Source organism: Copadichromis virginalis, linkage group LG7, assembly GCF_057382275.1.
Source record: "Copadichromis virginalis isolate Kocher_CV1m ecotype Utaka linkage group LG7, C_Virginalis_male_GT1.1, whole genome shotgun sequence".
NCBI lineage: Eukaryota > Metazoa > Chordata > Actinopteri > Cichliformes > Cichlidae > Copadichromis > Copadichromis virginalis.
Window position 1 is genome coordinate 59,907,621 of NC_140624.1, and position 19,835 is coordinate 59,927,455.

The following is a 19,835-nucleotide window of genomic DNA, read 5'->3' on the forward strand; positions in this document are numbered from 1 at the left end:
AATACCTTCTTCAAGTCTTCAGTAGTCCAATTGTGGTTTTACATGGCCCAGGCAAGCCTCTTTGTCTTATTCAGACATCTGACTTTCTTGCTGCAACTCGTCCTGTCAAACCTGCAGCTCGAAGTCTTCTCTTCATAGTTGAAACTCAGACTTGCTTACTACAACCACTATTAAGCTGTGCTTGAAGCTGTTGTTCTGTGAGCTGCCTATCACACAAGCTGATAACTTTCAGAAACTTGTCTTCTGATTCAGTTGTGGCTTTGGGTCTTCCAGACCTCTTCCTGAGTTTGCTCCAGTTTCTGAGTGCCTTTTGATGGTGAAGGAAACTGTACTCGCTGACACCTTGACTTTCTTTCCAATTTTTCTGTAGGAAAGACCTACACTTTCAAGTGTTATGATGATCTGTCTCTTCCATTTTTAATTGCCTTTTTCTTGCCATTTTTGTAGCAACAAACTACTTTCTGCAGTACAATACTGTTCAACTGATGCTCATGAGGGTATGGTACTAGCAGTGTGTTCCAGTACTGCTTTTATGCACACAGAGGGGGTTGTAAGTAATCCAGAAAAGTTAGAACACCTGTAGGGATTAGTAGCACCAGCTTTCAGGACTCGACCAACCTCCATTGCTGCAGAATAGCTTTAAATTGTTAACCTATTTTGTGTTGCTGTCATGGTCCTGGGTCTGGTAACCCAGTGCTTATGTTTTGATTAATGATATTCTGTGATTTAGTGGTTTTTCTAGTGGTTTATTCTTTTGTATTTCTAGCTCCCTTAGTTATTCTTTCGTATTTTGTGATTTCTAGTCTTTAGGTTTTGTTACTACCTCCCCTGTGTTCCTTCGTCATTCCTTACTCTATGTTCCTGTAGTTCCTGTTTTACTTTGACAGTCCCGTGTCCTGTGTTAGAGTATTCTGTTTTGCTTCCTCCCTGTCTCATGTGCGTGATTAGTCCCAGCTGTTTCCTCATTCCTCATTCCCTCGTTATCCTTTTGTGTATTTAGTAGGGGTGCAATGATACACAAAATTCATGGTTCGGTTCAATACTTTGGTGTCACGGTTCGATATTTTTTCGATACAAAAAAATGTTCATGCCTTTTTAATTTGTCATTTATTAAAATTATAAATATATATTTTAACTCAGAAGTACAGTTTTTAAATTTAATGTTGCTGAAACAACAAAATAATGGAAAAAAAAATCTGATTGAGAAATCACTCATCTTTGGAGAAGAGAGTTTATTACAGAGAAATGGCTCTTTCCAAAATAAAAGCTATACTATACGCTTCTTCTGGGGTATACTCTCAGCAGCATATTAAACATATCAGGTCCCCATAAGGAGAATCACGTGCTAACGGCTGTCTAAATGACTCGGGTAAAGTTTGTAGCATGCATGCTTGTTGTTTTTGTCTGCTTCCACTTGTCTTTGCACTAGGGTGATGTCGGCGTAAATGTGCAGTCATATTCGTTTTGTTCCCACTGGTAGTGTAAGTGAGGATGATGCATCATGTCTATGAGGAGAGCTAAACAGTAGTGAGGTGTGCAGTTGAAGAGACAGATGGGTACAAAGTGGGGCTAGGATTACATCATTGATTGGTGCCAAGCCCGATCATGTTTGACATGGTGATAGATAGTTTGACAGATGAGATCAGGAAGGTGTCCATGTTAACAGACATTGTGATCTGTTATGAGTGTAAGGAGCAAGTGCAAAGACAGAATCGAGAGTCTGTAGAAGCAAGATGGAATACACATTTGTGAATGAGAAAGAGGCAGGTAAAACAGTGAAGTTGCAAGGAACAGCAGTAGAGAAGGTAGACAAGTTTAAACAGATGGGGTCAATAATACAAAGCAATGGACAGTGCACAAGAGAGGTGAAGAAGAGAGTACGGACAGGGTCAAGCAGGCAGAGATGAGTTTCAGGAGTGATTTGTGACAGGTGGATAGCAGCAAGAGTGAAAGGAAGACATTAAGACCTGCTATGATGCATAATTTGGAGGTGGGGACATCAGCAAAATGACAGGAGGTGGAGCTGGAGATACCAGAGCTGAGAGCCAGATATTAATAATAACTAATGATTAAATACAGTGGTATATAAATACAATGAGTAAAAAAGGCGAGTGAAGACTCAAAGGAAGTCTCCAACAGCCTAAGCGAGGATTCAGGGTCAACTTATCCAGCCCCAACGATATGTTTTTTTCTTTATTTTTTAGTTTTAAAACTAATATTAAAAGTAGAGGGGGTTTCTGTCACCCAAATTAAAACTGGGAGCTGGTTCCACAGAAGAAATCTGAAGGCTCTGCCTCCCATTCTATGTTTAAATACCCTAGGAACCACAAACCTGCAATCTGAGAGCTTAGTGCTCTATTGGGGTAATACCGTACTATGAGGTCTTTGAGGTAAGATAAGGGCCTGGATATTCAGGACCTCATATTTAATGAGAAGGCTTTAAAATTCAGTTCTGGATTTAACAAGGAGCCAACGAAGAAAAGCCAGTATATGAGAAATATGTTTTTTCTTTCTAGTTCTAGAAAGCAGGTTTAGCAACCATGATGATGATGTTGATTGAACCAACTTGCATCTGCCTTTTTGGGACAGAAAACCTGAAAAAACAAACAAACTTCACAATGTTATGTTGATGTCAGTAAAGCTAATTTAACATTTAAACTGGCAAACAGTGAAAAAACTAATTTATCTAAAAGTTGGAACTGAATCTAAATGTTGCAGTTTGCAATCAGTTTTATTTTAATATTTCCAGGGAACCCTTTCGCCCAGTGTTAGGAAGATGTAACCTATAGATTTTATAGATCTCCTGTGCCTTTAAAAAAAAATCCATGTCCACTGAGTGATGTCAGCCTTTCAATTCAATAACTAATTATAAATTACCTCATGGTAAACACATAACGCAACTCTAATATCTAAATAGGACTACAAGTTTACAAAGTTGTAAACTTTGGCAAATTAATTGTAAACCGCCATTTCCTTTGATATCTGTATGAACGCAAAAGTTAAACCCAGAGTCAATTAGTTCAGGTGCAGAAGAAGGGGAGGAGTCAGAGCTTGCTGAAGAAAACTTGCCTGCAAGCAGGTTAGATGTGCAGAATTAGTGAGTCAAATACAGGTTAGGTTAGCGCTCTTTCTGGGTTAACAAACTCAGCTTTCAGGAAAAAAGCCTGGATACACCATTTTTGGCATGATAAAACACAAACAGATGCATCTGCTACATTATTTATTTGAAGGACTGCAGAACTGAAGCAGATTATAGATAGGTGCAAGTAACCAAAGAATGATTACAGATGAGCAAAATAATTTGTGATCTAAGTGCTTAAATGCAATGAAACCAACTCTGAAAGGTACATGAACATAGAAATTTTCTTATTTCACATTTTTCACTTTATTTACAAGTCATGTTACTGGGTTTTAAATGTGTTGTAACGGTCAAGACAACAGTCAGAATACAGTATAGCGGTATTGTTTTAATTGGACTGGAAGTGTTAATCTAAAAGCAGTCTGTAAGTGTGCTGTGTACATTCATCCATGTGAGGATACAAGAAAAAGATCATTAATAATGAATTAAATCTCATAAATCAAGTCTGGTGAATGCACTCTGATCCATGGTCATATAAGGCCTGCCAGTGCCAAAAAAAGACAATGAAAAGTGGGGGATAATAAAAAGGTGACATAGAATGAGGCACGTTTAACAGAATTTACATTATGGAAAAACTGGTCAAAACTCCTTTTGAAATTTAAAATAGTCAGTTTGGCAGAAGTCACTATCTCAGCTGTGTGAAATATTGAGACCTTTCACAAAAATAAAATTGATGTTGAATAGTCAATTTCTCATTTGTTCCCCAAGAAATTTATGCCAGGCAGTAGCAATAAAAATCCAGACATCTGAGACTGAGAGTATATCAAGTACAAAAATATCAAAAGAAAAGAACAATGTAACAACACTGCAATGTGCCAAAGTTACCAGGACTTCTAGTTTTTAACATCAAATGAACTGAAAAGGCACCCCAACTCACTCAAGCTGACACTGAAACCTCTTATCATATAATCTTCAGTGGAATTTAGTGAAAACGCCCAATATTGTACATTGTATACATATACACCAATTCAGCAAAAATGTCACTTAAACACGCAGTTAAGTGGTGTTAATCTTTATATTCCCATCTTATTTCAAAACAGTTTCTGTGTTTACTGCAGTGGCTCTCGTAATTCGAGGTGTGGACAACCAGCGGAAAATATGGTGTCAAACCAAGTTAAATGACAAAATTTATGCAAAGAAAATAAACTAAAGTCTGACACATATATACACATATATACATATATATACACATATATACATATATATATATATGTGTCAGACTTTAGTTTATTTTCTTGCAGGGTGAGACAGACTTGAGTGTCAACTTTCTGCAAATTCTGAAAGGAGGAATACCAGAGGAAGTTCAAAAACCACTGGTTTAAGGCAACCCTGCTTTTCCTGATGGAGACCAATATTTAAGCAGGTCAGTGTGGAGACTGGCTTGACAATGGATGTGCTCTTGGTGCATGCAACATGACCTAATAGTGTTTATAAAAGTTCACCCAGAAATAACACCCAATCACACACTGCAAAACTGCCTAACACATTTCCTCTTTCACAGCTGAGGCCATCACAGGAGAATTTCTATGATGGTATTTATTCTGGGGGCCAACTATTAGCAATTACTGGTCTTCACACTAAGTCTGTTTTTCTTCTTTGTCCAAGATAAGAAAACCAGTGAAAGGTTTTCAGGCTTCTTTAGAAATCAGGAACGATTGTACAAGGTCAGAAAAATGATTTCTTCATCTTCCATTTCCAACTGTGAGTGCTCATGTGGGTTTCTAGAGGATGACTGTATGCTGAAGAAAAAATGGCTAAAAAGAAAATGCTTTGGTCCATGTATGATCTATCTTGGCAGTTAGGGTTGATATATTCCAGAGCATGCATGACGCAGCTCATATTCTAGCAGTCTCAGGTACACTGACCCTGTCTGTGTTTATCCGTTCTCCTTCCACAGTACTAAGTGAATGCTATGGTCTGGCATGCTGGTGGCAAACACCAGTCCAGAGTCATTGCCCCCATCCAAACCGTTAAGCCAAGAGGTCACGCCGGCCAGAAAGCTGGATCCTCGCTTGGATTTTCTATACGCTGGTAGAGGCCAACGGCCTGAGATAGCCTCTGTCCTCAGGTCCATCACATACAAGAAGTGGTTGTCAAAAAGAAGCGCAAACACTTCACCAAAGCTGAGCAGGGACAGGTTGGCTGGATCTTGCATTTTTATCACCCTGGGAAAATAAAGATAAGCTGCATTTAAAGTTGCCAAAATATAATCGGTTACTCATGAGTTTGCTCTGATTGTACATGCAAAGAGTTTAAAAAACAACAACAACAACTAGATGCTAGATGCTCTATAGATGCTCTATAGATGCTCTATAGCATAATGGTCTACACATTTGTTTTAAGTATAATCATAAAATTATGTTACCCAAATCCAAATTGGAACTGAATCCACAGAAAAGGGGCCTGAAAGCTAAAGGCTCTACCTCCCATGCTACTTTTAAATACTCTTGGAACTACAACTAAGTCAGGAATCTAAGATTAAAGGGGTGGTGATATGAGGTGTTTAAGATGGGACCTTATTACTGTACATTTGTGAGTCACACCAGGGAGTCGAGCACTTCTGATTTAAGGCTTTTTCAGAAGAGCCACAGTATCCATCGTCGTACACAGTGAGGATGTAACACTATTGGCAAGATAATCAACCTCTGTGCGAGTACAGTTTAGGTAGCTGTTCTGCATTGTGTTGGCACACAGCATTGAAAATGTTAACAGTGGAGGAATTACATTTGAACTTAGTTACACCACTTTCAGAAACACATCTACTGTAATGAAACATATTCCCCACTGTTGTGCAATCAATTATAGTAAATCGAAATTTTATTAAAAAGGGATTTCTTGAGTATGATTTAAGTGGTGGGTGGTCTCATATGCATTTTGATGGAAGTCACCTGAGTCTAATAACAGATTAAATATAGTGTTGTGTAGTGTGCTCAGCATCTACAACAGGGGTGCCCAACTCCAGGCTTCAAGGGCTGGTGTCCTGCAGGTTTTAGACATCACCCTGGGTCAACACAACTGAATCAAATGATTAGTTCATTACCAGGCCTCTGGAGAACTTCAAGACATGTTGAGGAGGTCATTTAGCCATTTAAATCAGCAGTGTTGGATCAAGGACACATCCAAAACCTGCAGGACACTGGCCCTTGAGGCCTGGAGTTGGACACCCCTGATATACATGAATATTAAAATCACCCATATTAATCACTTTACCTGACCTGAGTACTAAATAAGATAAAAGTCTGAGAATTCAGATGGAAACTGAGTAAAGGCCAGGAGAATGATATACAACAAATAACGTTGTGAGTTTTCCAGTTACAATGTACAAGGCTAAGATTTAGCCTTTCAAGTTAATTACAACTCTGCTTGGGTCTTTGGTTGATTATTTAACTGGAGTCAAAGACTGCTGCCACTCTTCGGCTTATGCTTCGAGGATTCTAACAGTATGACTTGGGGATGCTGATTCATCCTACTCTAATCAGGCTACTTTTCAATCAAACAGGATTTTTTAGAGGTTCAGGAATTTCAGAGGGGTGCCAACAAAACAAATATCAATAACAAATTTGGAACTAGAATTCGGTATGTTATCAAATTTCCCCTTACACGCCATAATTGCTGATAGAGAACTGGCAGTTAAATCTAGAACAAAAGCAAACTGATGGATAAACCACACTAAAATATGTCAGTGGTCAATTTGGGTCGGTTTTACATGTTGCATTTTTTCTGATGTTGTGCTTATGACACAAAGCTTTTCCTAACCAGTCTCTATGTGTTAGCCCTGTGACAAACTAGCGACCTTTCCAGAGTGTACCCTGCCTCTCGCCATAAGACAGCAGGGATGGACTCCAGTCCCCCCGCGACCCTGAAAATGTTAAACTGAAGAGAATGGATGAATGGAATTATAATCTGAATTTCAGGGTTACAGCCTTGTCATCAATACAAATTGAACAGGTGATCAAATAATTATTTCCTCCACTTTAGTACAACCCTCATGATCTTACAACTTTAAAATCCCAAAAGAATGTCATATGGACATCTTGGGAAGGAAATGTGAACAAGGTGATCGACGGACACTTTCCTTGGTTACTTCAGTTTTTAACTAGCTTTTTGTATGCTGTAGTTTTATTTGATTTTCTCTATCCATCCATCCTCTTGTGCTTATCCTTATGAGGGTTGCAGAAGAGCTGGAGCCTATCTCAGCTATCACAGGGCGAGATGCAAGGTACACCCTGGACAGATTGCCAGTTTGTCACAGGGCTAACACAGAGAGATAGACAACCACTCACGGAGGAACTGCAGGAGGAAACCGGATTACCTGGAGAAAACAAAACGCAAACACAGGGAGAACATGCAAACTCCACACAAAAAGGGCCCGGTCTGATGGGGGAGTGAAACTCAACAGTACTAACCACTGCATTTTCTGTTCCTACTTCATACTAGGCACCTGCATGTTTTCTAAAATTATGCAACCTATTTTACCTGAGAATCTCAAAACTGGCAAAATCCCACTGATAGACTCCGAGGTCAGAGCTGCATATGATGTAGCGTCCATCAAACTGCAGGCGAGGTTGGAGGCTGATGCTGCGGTCCTCTGACACCGACAGTGTCTTTAAACACTTGCAGTTGATCTCTCGGCCTAAAGGCCATACCTGTACACAAAACACAGGACTGGCTCCATCTTATGGACTCTTTAGATATAGCAGGTCATGTATGATGAACAAGTCGTTTTCCTTTAAAACACATTAACTATGAAAGGGAACATTACCTTAATCTCATACTTGTCAGCACTGAGGAGAATGTAATCACCAGGACTGTGCACCATTGATTCCACTTCACTCTTCTGTAGTATCACCTGATAACAGAAAATCAACAAAAGTTTCACATCTTTAAAACAACAACAAACAAAAAACATTAAGATTGGTTATTTCCTGCCAGTAATTGAAGTAATGGAAATAAGTTTCACACAAACTCAGACAAAAAAACCCATAAAATTCTGACCTTTGTTACCCACTCAGTGTGTCCAGTCAGCGTGTTGAGACAGGCACCAGCAGATAAAGCCCAGACCTTCACTGAGAAGTCTGCAGAGCCGCTGACAAGTACATCCAGCTCATCATTGTAGTCGACACTGAAAACTGCACACGTGCACATACACATGCGCGCGCACACACACACACAGTTAGGAGCTGTCGCACACATTAAACATGTAGCTATTCTTGTTGGCAGATAATACCAAGCTTTGCCTAGGAGAAGTTCCACTAGTATAACAAAAATGGAACTGTCCCATTCTTGATAACCCTCATCTTTACAAAAGCTCTTGAATCCACCAGTGACTGTTTCAGTGTACTCCATCTCTCTACTCTGGCATATGGCATAGAAACTGAACATTTAACAGTGTTTCCTGAAAACCCTCTCCTGTCTGATCATTTCCTGATAACATTTACATTTACAATAATTGATTACACAGCAGTGGAGAGTAGACTTTATCAAAGTAGATGTTTTTCTGAAAGCGCTGTAACTAAGTTTAAGAATATAATCCACCCACTGTTATCATCTTCAATGCCCTGTACCAACACAGAGCAGAGCAGCTATCTGAACGCTACCCCATCAGAGGTCGATTATCTTGTTAATAATTTCACCTCCTCACTACGTACGACTCTGGATACTGTAGCTCCAGTGAAAACTAAGGTCTCTAATAGAGCTGGGCGATATGAGATTTTTTCATATCACGATATGTTTTTTTCATTTCAGTCGATAACGATATCTATCACGATATAAGCCAAATAACTATATTTGTAAGATTTAAATGTGCCGTTGCTCACAAGTAAAATGTGAAATAATCAGCAGCTTGTTTTGATTTAAATATTTATTTCTCATAATAAGTTCAACAGGGTAGATGTACTTAAGGAACATGAGACTTTTTCAGATAAATAAAGGCAAATATTGCAAACTACACAAAAGGCAGCCGCTAAAGCGTTTAAGTTTCAAAATAGAACAAACGAAACAGACTAAATTGTCAATTCCACTTAGAAACAAAATATTAATTCTAAAAATAAATCTTAGTTTGTTTTACAGAAGAACAGACAAAACTGACTAACTTTTGTCAATATCAAATAAACTGAGAACTAAAAGGAAATTCTCAATCTCTCCTTGTTGTATAGCTTAGCTTTTCAAACAGTTTTAACAGTTACTTTAGTCTGACAAAAGCCGAATGACGAATTAGCGCTTCCAGTCAGAGACTGAGGCTACGTCCACACGTACACGGGTATTTTTGAAAACGGAGATTTTCCGTTTTCGTTTTAAAAAATAATCCCGTCCACACATAAAGGCAGAAATGAAGGAAAACGCTGCTATGAACATGCCAAAGCAGCAGGTGGCGCTAGATTCCTAACCGTGCAGAAATGTTGGCCAATCAGAAGTCTAGAAGCCTCGGTGGGAAAAAGTAAACAAAGCTGGGGCATAGAAGCAGAACCGAGTCGTATGTGTGGACGGACAGTAACTGTGTGTATATGTAAGCATTTAAACACTGCAGAGAGTAGAATTAACAGTATTGTAGAAATTCATTTCACCGAAACAATAACGTGGCGCACAGTGTGACGCATGCACCAGTTTATTGTATTTCCAGACTTGCTTTCGGCACAATTTACAGTGCACGCTACTCTGTTTTTTGTCAGACTTGAAATAGCCGAAATACCTTCACACTACGGAACTTCTATGGCTCTTCCGTTCGACAATCTCTCCGGCATTGGAACCATCATCTGTTTTCGCTTCGGTCACGCTCGGTTGATTTTTCTAGTCGGCACACTCATTTCCTCCATTACGCGCTGGCTCCATTACCCGCTGGCTGCTTCCCAAACAAACACACGTGCAGCTTGGCACTTGTGCTGTACGTAACAAGTCACGCGACGTGACGCTGCGGCTGTGATTGGTTCGGCTCTGGGCTACTTAATTTGGATTGGCTGACTTTTTTTTTTTTTTTTAAGAGGACAAGAGCGGCGAGGTCTATCGCGATAGCTTAATTTCTCTATCGAGTAAAAGTTATATCGCGATACATATCGTTATCGTTCTATCGCCCAGCTCTAGTCTCTAATCAGAAGTACCTGACTCCGTGGTATAATTCTCAAACACGTAGCCTAAAGCAGATGACTCATAATCTGGAGAGGAAATGGCGTGTCACAAATGTAGAAGATCATCATTTAGCCTGGAGAAATAGTTTTCTGCTTTATAAGAAAGCCCTCCGCAAAGCCAGAACATCTTACTATTCATCACTGATTGAAGAAAATAAGAACAACCCCAGGTTTCTCTTCAGCACTGTAGCCAGGCTGACAAAAAGTCAGAGCTCTGTTGAGCCAACCATCCCTTTAACGGTAACTAGTAATGACTTCATGAACTTCTTCACAAATAAAATTTTTATCATTAGAGAAAAAATTACCAATAATCATCCCACAGATGTAATATTATCTACAGCTACTCTTAGTACCATTGATGTTAAGTTAGACTCTTTTTCTCCAATTGATCTTTCTGAGTTAACTTCAATAATTACTTCCTCCAAACCATCAACGTGTCTTTTAGACCCCATTCCTACAAAACTGCTCAAAGAAGTCCTGCCATTAATTAATTCTTCAATCTTAAATATGATCAACCTATCTCTAATAATCGGCTATGTACCACAGGCCTTCAAACTGGCTGTAGTTAAACCTTTACTCAAAAAGCCATCTCTAGACCCAGCAGTCTTAGCTAATTATAAGCCAACCTTCCTTTCATATCAAAAATCCTTGAAAGAGTAGTTGTCAAACAGCTAACAGATCATCTGCAGAGGGATGGCTTATTTGAAGAGTTTCAGTCAGGTTTCAGAGCTCATCACAGCACAGAAACAGCTTTAGTGAAGGTTACAAATGATCTTCTTATGGCCTCTGACAGTGGACTCATCTCTGTGCTTGTCCTGCTAGACCTTAGTGCAGCATTCGATACTGTTGACCATAATATCCTATTAGAGCGATTAGAACATGCTGTAGGTATTACAGGTACTGCGCTGCAGTGGTTTGTATCATATCTATCTAATAGACTCCAATTTGTGCATGTAAATGGAGAGTCCTCTTCACACACTGAGGTTAATTATGGAGTTCCACAGGGTTCAGTGCTAGGACCAATTCTGTTTACATTATACATGCTTCCCTTAGGCAGCATCATTAGAAGACATAGCATACATTTTCACTGCTATGCAGATGACACCCAGCTCTATCTGTCCATGAAGCCAGATAGCACACACCAATTAGTTAGACTGCAGGAATGTCTTAAAGACATAAAAATCTGGATGGCCGCTAACTTTCTGCTTCTTAATTCAGATAAAACTGAGGTTATTGTACTCGGCCCTGAAAATCTTAGAAATATGGTGTCTAACCAGATTCTTACTCTGGATGGCATTACCTTGGCCTCCAGTAACGCTGTGAGGAACCTTGGAGTGATTTTTGACCAGGATATGTCCTTCAACGCACATATTAAACAAATATGTAAGACTGTGTTCTTCCATTTGCGCAACATCTCTAAAATTAGAAATATCCTGTCTCAGAGTGACGCTGAAAAACTAGTTCATGCATTTATTACTTCCAGGCTGGACTACTGTAATTCATTATTATCAGGATGTCCAAAAAACTCGCTGAAAAGCCTTCAGCTAATCCAAAATGCTGCAGCAAGAGTTCTGACAGGGACTAGAAAGAGAGAGCATATTTCTCCTGTTTTGGCTTCCCTTCATTGGCTTCCTGTTAAATCCAGAATTGAATTCAAAATCCCGCTCCTCACATACAAGGTCTTAAATAATCAGGCCCCATCTTATCTTAATGACCTTGTAGTACCATATCACCCTATTAGAGCACTTCACTCTCGCTCTGCAGGCCTACTTGTTGTTTCTAGAGTATTTAAAAGTAGAATGGGAGGGAGAGCCTTCAGTTTTCAGGCCCCTCTTCTGTGGAACCAGCTTCCAGTTTGGATTCGGGAGACAGACACTATCTCTACTTTTAAGATTAGGCTTCAAACTTTCCTTTTTGCTAAAGCATATAGTTAGGGCTGGACCAGGTGACCCTGAATCCTCCCTTAATTATGCTGCAATAGACGTAGGCTGCCGGGGGATCCCCATGATGCATTGAGTTTTTCCTTTCCAGTCACCTTTCTCACTCACTATGTGTTAACAGACCTCTCTGCATTGAATCATATCTGTTATTAACCTCTGTCTCTCTTCCACAGCATGTCTTTTATCCTGTCTTCCTTCTCTCACCCCAACCGGTCGCAGCAGATGGCCGCCCCTCCCTGAGCCTGGTTCTGCCGGAGGTTTCTTCCTGTTAAAAGGGAGTTTTTCCTTCCCACTGTCGCCAAAGTGCTGGCTCATAGGGGGTCATATGATTGTTGGGTTTTTCTCTGTATCTATGAAGCGCCTTGAGGCGACTTTTGTTGTGATTTGGCGCTATATAAATAAAATTGAATTGAACTGAATTACTCTTTTTAATCCCCAAACTTGGTGGCAGATGACTGCTAAATATTCCACAGTGTACAGAAATGTGCACAGACAGTTGGGTTATATTTTTTGCCATTTCCTTTTAGGTTTGTTTCAAAACTGTCTGTGGACTTGTGTTTCTTGCCTAATCAGACTTTTTTAATGCCTTTGTTTTGACAGATTTTAAAGTTCCCTTGCCATATAAAGCACTGTCACAAAGAGATAACATAAAATACTAAAAATAACGCTTCTTCCATGCAAAGTTGACCGTTTCGCTATTGACCACATGTTATCTGCCTCTCCTCTAGCATTAATATGCTTCCTATTCTAGATAAGGACATAATTGCTCAACACTGAAACCAACCTGCTCCTGTGTGGCCACGGAATTGCTGGATTTTAGCCCCTGTACTCCACTCCCAGCATGCAATAGTGTTGTCAAAGGACCCAGTCACCAGCTTCTGTTCATCAAATTTTACTGTGGCACAGGTGTGTGTCTGAATTCCATAAATGCACTGTCCAGTACGCACATCCCATAATTTGGCAGAGAGATCGTCAGATCCTGAAAAACAAGTAAAAACCATCAGTGTTACTGCTGTAGTGACAGGTTCAACCTACATGAGTGTATATAGAAGGCTCAACATGTACAAGCCCTCACACACTGAGAATGAAACAAACATTACAAACAATGCTTCCACACCTATTCCAGACATGGTCTGCATGAAAGAAGACAAAACTGGGTATACTCAAAACAACCCTTATGAGTGTGCTACTGGTAGAAACTACTGTGCCATAATGTGATACAGATGAAAAAACAACAACAACAGCAACCTATACAGTACCATTAACAAGTATATGTCTTAGTTTTTATTTTTTGCATGTTTGTCATACTTTGGGCCCTGAAGCAAGGGCACTCAAGTTATGCGGCAGGACAATGATCTGAAACGCACGAGCAAGTCCACTACCAATTGTGTGGGTTTTTTTTTTGTTTTTTTTAAATACAACAAGACAAAAAACAGTTATCCCAAATACTTTAGTGCAGTTCTTGCTGGCAACAACGGCACAAACAGTTGTTAGGGTTAAGGTGCAATTTCTGTTTCACACACGGCCAGGTAGGTTTGGATTAGGGCTGCCCTAGTTATCATTTATATATCACTTTAAGCAAGACAAATGTAGATACAAGACAAGAGAGGATAACTCACACGCCTATCTTTTTTCCTAGTAACTCTCTCGTCTCTATTTTATCTATCAAACTTCCAAAGAAGAACCAACAGTAGCTAAAACAGACTCAAAGAAAAAGTGTTTTTATGATAACTATGAACCTGAGTGAAAGTCAGCCTCTTCCTACAAGGGTGCAGAGAATGGAAAAACTGTGTTGGAATATGAAATGTAAAATAAAAAGCATATGAAACCATCAATGCAGTATGTGTGTGTGTTGTTTGGGGTGTAAGAAGTTGGCAAAGTATTTCAGGTAGCAGCTTCCTAAGTTGTAAAGTTTCCATTAACTACCATTTCCTATTGGAAATGGTAGTTAATGGAAACAGTAGAGGACAAATTAAGGTGTGGTTTTAAGATCTTAAGGCCAGGAACCCGTCAGAGAAACTTGCTGATGATAGAAAAGAGATATCATGTTGTATGCTTAATATTCCTAGTAATGAAATCCCAGAAAGTTAATTCTGTTTATCTGCACTACGAATTTCCAGTAGGTGAAACCTCTGATCACTCATTCAAGTGACTTCTGTTTTCTGTATAAGGTTTCCTCAAGATTATATAGATTGTACAGGTGCATAACAAATATCAACCATGAACTAGCATCATTACCTAACATTGAGCCACAAGTGCAGTTTCATGATCATTAATATGCAAATTGATCAAACTGATCAAAGTCCAATTTGAGTACTATTAAAAATTCTGCAATAAAAGCATAGTCCAGACATCCTCTCATATGCATATATTTAAATTATAGATTTTGAATAAATCTATAATCATTAAAAGCAAACTTTTTTTTCATTTACCCATTATTGGGTATGGTGTATAGAGTTTAAATATAAATCCATTTCGGAACAAGAGAAGTACTGTGAATACTTTCTGGACGCATTGCATGTGAATGACTCCTGGGTGAAAATCAAATTTCAAGACGTACAACAATTTACTGATTACATTAACACATCAGGTTCACCACAGAAGGAAAGACAAAATCACGTGGTAGTGTTCTTGAACTTAAATTACCGTGAACAACAGGGAACATTTGAAAGTTGTAAACTGACACATACCAATCAGTTTTTAAGGTTTTGACTATCATCATCCACTCAAACACAAATTGTGTGACATCAGGACTCTACAACACAAAGTGAACACCATCCCCATAGACAATGGATATCATATCAAAGAGGCCCTGAGTAAATGTGGTTATCGCAACTGTGCATTTGTCAAAGCTCAGAAGACAGCTAAAGAATGTTCCAGGCGAGAGAGAGATCAACTACTTCCTAAACGAAAACCAATGGTAAGATCTTATGTGTCCGGAGTATAAGAAATGTGCTTTGTCTATGCCAAAAGCACTATGCCAAAAGCTGGACCTTATACTACGTAATTTATGAATTCAGCAGGGGATCAAACAATTAATTCCCCTGCTGTACGTGAAAAGTGAACTGTCACCTCTGAACTAAGGAGTGTGCTAAGATTGAAGACATTTCCCAACTCTTGTTAATAGTACTCATGGACGTTAATCCATGGTCATGACAATTTCCAAATCAAATTCCTTTTTAAATAGAAACAAAAAACAAAAAAAACCATAGGCCCGGTGACAGATCTATTTTATAAGCACTCTTTAAATGACTATAACTCTTACCATTGCGCTTAAGAGAAAATTGAAATGGTTTTAACCCTTTGAAACACATCATATATCAGTATTTTTAGTGTATTCAGTGAATAGTTTTATATTTACTTTTTGTCTATACAGATGTCAGATGATAGACTTGTTTAAATGCTATTTTCAAACTGCAGTTTTTCATGTGTGTATGGGTACATTTCTCAGGACATGATGTGAAGTTAAACTAAAAGGAGTGTTAGTATTATGAGGTTGACAGAAATATCTCTGGATAAAACTGATGAGCTGTACAGCACTGTGTCATGACTCTATCGTAGACGTTTGAGAGCTACCAATTTGATATTTTGCTACTCTAATAAAGACAGAACACACAGTCATGGGGTACCTGTGCAGAGGAGGCCGTCCTTGTAATAAAGAGCATATACTCGAGCACTGTGACCAATAAGTGATGACGTCTCAAAGGCTTCTTGATCCTTTAACTGCATCATACGCAGCTTAGCCTTCAGGTAGACCCCCTTCCAATGTGATGCATCCTGAATGGTCTCATCAGTCTTCCAGCCTAGCTCCCGACACACACCCTGCCACACCTCAGTGCAAGAGTTTATCACCTACCAAAAAAAAAAAAAAAAAAAAAAGAAAGAAAGTAAGAATAGTTGATATGTGAAACAAGTGTTGTCAGGCTCTGTGGATCAATAATAAACATCCTTAAAAACTTGATTATCCATCTGTGTCACAAAAATTAAGCTGTATGACGGATTTAATCAATTAAATTTCCACCTGTAATTCACTTTGCTCATGCTTCATATAATCATTATCTATACATTTCAACAAACATATCAGAAAGTCCATGCAAACAACAATATATATAACGTATATGCCACTTGGTGGAGAGGTTCATATTCATCTAACTATGAGAATGTATACAGTCTTGGTAATCTAAATATGTGTTCACTTTTTATGCAAGGAAACAAAAGTCATCCCAAAACACAGATGTCACAAGCATTTTACATCACTGGCCCCACATACAGCCCACTTTGATGTTAAGTGGGCTGGACCAGTAACACTACATGATAAATGTGTAAAATTAGTGCATAAAACGCAGTCTTGTATGCTTTTGCTCCCACATGTTATACTTTTAATGTGACAGTATTACAGATTCATCAACAGATCAATCCAGAGTGCTGACATGATGTCCATCTCAAGAGTATTCCACAAGAGCACTGAACAAACACTATTCTTTTTCACAGATACAGTAAACCAAGAAAAACAATGTTGAAAATACAACATGAATATATCACAATTGGAACTGTCAGTGAAGCTCATATGTGGGCATACATCAGTGCAACAACATCACTGTCTGTATATGTCTGTCAGTTTAGCTATTGACTGTATCTTTGGGCCTGGACAACCGTCATATCTGCATTTTTGGATTTAGGTTGTTATTGAGGATTAAATGGATAGCTATAGACAGCATAATAACAGATAAGTACCTTCTACAAACCAAACAATTCTTTCAGAAGCTAATAGCTGCACTTTTATCAAAAACTGAAAGAAGGCATTAGATTTCACTGTGAATGTTTGTAATCATTATTTTCTTTTACAGTTCATTCCTTGAGGAAAGTCAGATAAACAAGGAGTCTGGAAATTTTAGAATTACCTTGTTCCATTGTTTGCAGACTAGGCAGCAGGTGAGCAAGGTCTGAGGATCCAGCCAGCGCAGCAAGTAGAAGGCCAACTCCAAGGGAAGAAGGCGCAAAAAGTCACGTTTCAGCAGTGTCTCTAGTCCATTCGAGAGATGGCGGAGCTGAGCAGCACCACTTAAAGATATGAGGTGGTCCAAAGACTGGTTGCGCTGCTGGTCATTTAGAGTAAGGAAAGTAGCAGAGACTGACTCCAGCCACCCCTCAAATGCTGCCTTCTCCATGGGCACATGAGAGCGACCTGCAAGAGCTATAAGAATAATGCAGGGTCCGACCTCATCAATTTGGTCAGGAGAAAACTACCAAACTCATACACAGAGACAGATTCAACATGCCCTCCAGTCATTGCAATATATATATATATATATATATATATATATATATATATATATATATATATATATATATTTTTTTTTTTTTTTTAAAGAGTACGTTTGAGCCCCTCCAACCCCTTAACATTTAAATCTCTTGAAGAATGAATGACGCCAATTCTGAATCCCTGAAAGGTCATGAACAATAACAGTACAAAATGTATGATTTAAGAAGTGTCCCTGGTTCAGACATTTAACCTGGATCAACCAGCATCATCTCCTCACTCATACAGCGTTTAAGATCCGGCCATAGCAGGGTAGCTAATAACCAAAGCTGCAGAAGGCTTTCCGTCAGGCTTCATAAAGCCTTCCGAGCCTGAAAACGACACATGAATGTAAAATAAAGTACATTCGGGTATATGTTTCACTTATTTAAAATTGAAATTTAAAGGAAGCCACTTTTATGGGCTCCCGTGTCTGCTTGTGCATTCGTTGTAAGTTAGCCTGACTAGCTAGCAACTTTTGTAGCTAACGTTAGCTCTGTAGCAGTGTTATTGTTTAGAGCAAACTAGCTACAAGTGGAAACACTCAAATACTTAGAGAACAGTATATGCTATTAAATGATTTATAACTGTAATTGGAAATTCAAATTGCCCACCAACCAGAGTTGCAGGGAGTTTCCGGATCAACACTTTCCCGGTTTAGGTCACATCGCTAAGTTAGCTGTCGAAAGCTAATCTGGCAACCACCAAGTTAAACGGATTCCAAAGAAAGCTAGTTTTGTAGTTGAGGTTAGCTAACAACCACGATAGTGCTTGTTTTTGTTAATTTTGAATTACACGTAAAACACGTAACGGTAGTCTTCGTTACAGCTCTATGGTGTAGATATTTCATGCAGCAGGGGAAAACGATAGCACCTTCTGACAGCATGAAACTATAATATAATGGAAACGCTACCCCTTCATAGGAGGTCGTTGTCACCCTCAGTATAATCTTACAGGAGGCAAAGTAAGAGTTTTTATCTCAAAACAACGGGCAACATTTAACAATATACAACCGCATATTTAGTAGCTTTGCCAGCATATTCAGTATACTTATACTTTATAACATTTTTGCATTTTTATTTTCAGCGTTCCCTCTTTTGACGCAACTTGCCTGCAAGACAATGCTGCTGGCACTAAAACAAATAGATTAACTAACTTCCGGTTTTCGCGCGAGTAGGTGTGTCCAGAGTCAGAACCCTTTTTTTAAAAGAAAAAAGGAGTATCAGTACGACGGAGTAATAGCGCCACGTTAAGAAAACAAAATATTATTGATCATTTTGAGAATAAAGTCGAAATTTCGAGATTAAAGCTCTATTTCGAGGAAAATAGTACAAATACTATTTTGAGAAGAAAGTCGAATAAAAAAAGTGAAAAAGTTAAATTTTGCTGCAGGCTTTGAATGGTAAAAAGTAGCACCACTTGGTGGACAAATATAAAATTAAAAATTGAACCGAGTAGTCCAAAAGAAAATCTTAGCATAAAGGAATGCATTAGTTATGTATGGAAGCTTCATTCCGTCACTAAAAAAACGCTATCCATAACTCGAAATAAGTAAAAATTTCGAGTTATTATAGATAGCATTTATTTATTTTTAGTGGTGGAAACAAGCTTCCATAGGATAGCAAGGAATGGTATAAGGTCTACCCCAGTACTCCTCACCTCTAATGAAGGATATGCTACTAAGGAAAATAATGTGGGATGAATTAGTTACACTTTGATGGGGTAGAGCCCTCCAGTGAGATGTTTCAAGTGTCCGAGTTATGGATATGTGGCAGCTAGGCTGCTAGGATTCAAGGAAATTAATTTGGAAGAAATATGTCAAATTACCTATCCTCAGGACAGTGAAGCACAAAGAACAAAACAAAGTCAGCACTTAGGATGGGATGACACAGACACAGAGGACTTGTTCTAAAGAGGTTATGATCATGGCAACTAGTAGCATTTGCATACTGCTGTTTGTTATGCAGTGGAATGCTAGGAGCCTCATGGCAAATGAATAGGAATTCAAACATTTTCTAAGTGGTCATAATTAAAAGCCTAATATTACTTGCATTGTTAATATTACAAGAAAGTTGGTTTAAACCAAGGCTAGGTTTTGTGATTCCAAGATCCAAATTTGAGAGGAAAAATAAGGAGATAACCTTTTGGTGCTGGAACCTGTAAAACCTTTATTAGAAAAGGACTAGAAATGAATGCAATAATTGAGTGCATAATAACAGAAGTGTGGACAGACAGGGGAAAATTTACTGTTGTAAGTACATATAATTTCTGCATTACATTAGAGGAAGACTATTTCGTAGAAATTACAGATAAAATCGGTGTCCCTCTAATGTGGG

General features: G+C 38.7%; 1 protein-coding gene across 1 annotated transcript; it reads right to left on the bottom strand.

Annotated features, from left to right (window-relative positions):
* Positions 1 to 3,203: 3,203 nt before the first annotated feature.
* Positions 3,204 to 18,593, bottom strand: fbxw2 (F-box and WD repeat domain containing 2). Its single transcript, XM_085464524.1, has 8 exons — positions 18,118 to 18,593; positions 17,102 to 17,394; positions 15,830 to 16,052; positions 12,985 to 13,179; positions 8,135 to 8,268; positions 7,902 to 7,988; positions 7,616 to 7,785; positions 3,204 to 5,304 (listed from the first exon to the last, which is right to left on the bottom strand). Exons 2-8 carry the CDS (start codon positions 17,366 to 17,368, stop codon positions 5,016 to 5,018), a joined length of 1,365 nt encoding a protein of 454 aa, XP_085320650.1. The 5' UTR covers positions 17,369 to 17,394; positions 18,118 to 18,593; the 3' UTR covers positions 3,204 to 5,015.
* Between the last annotated feature and the right edge of the window lie 1,242 nt (positions 18,594 to 19,835).

Coding starts and splice junctions, on each gene's coding strand:
- fbxw2 (XM_085464524.1), bottom strand. CDS start 17,368: ATGGAGAAGGCAGCATTTGAGGGGTGGCTGGAGTCAGTCTCTGCTACT. Junction 16,053..17,101: donor TCTGCAAACAATGGAACAAG/GTAATTCTAAAA, acceptor TTTTTTTGGTAG/GTGATAAACTCTTGCACTGA. Junction 7,989..8,134: donor ACACTGAGTGGGTAACAAAG/GTCAGAATTTTA, acceptor TTCTGTTATCAG/GTGATACTACAGAAGAGTGA.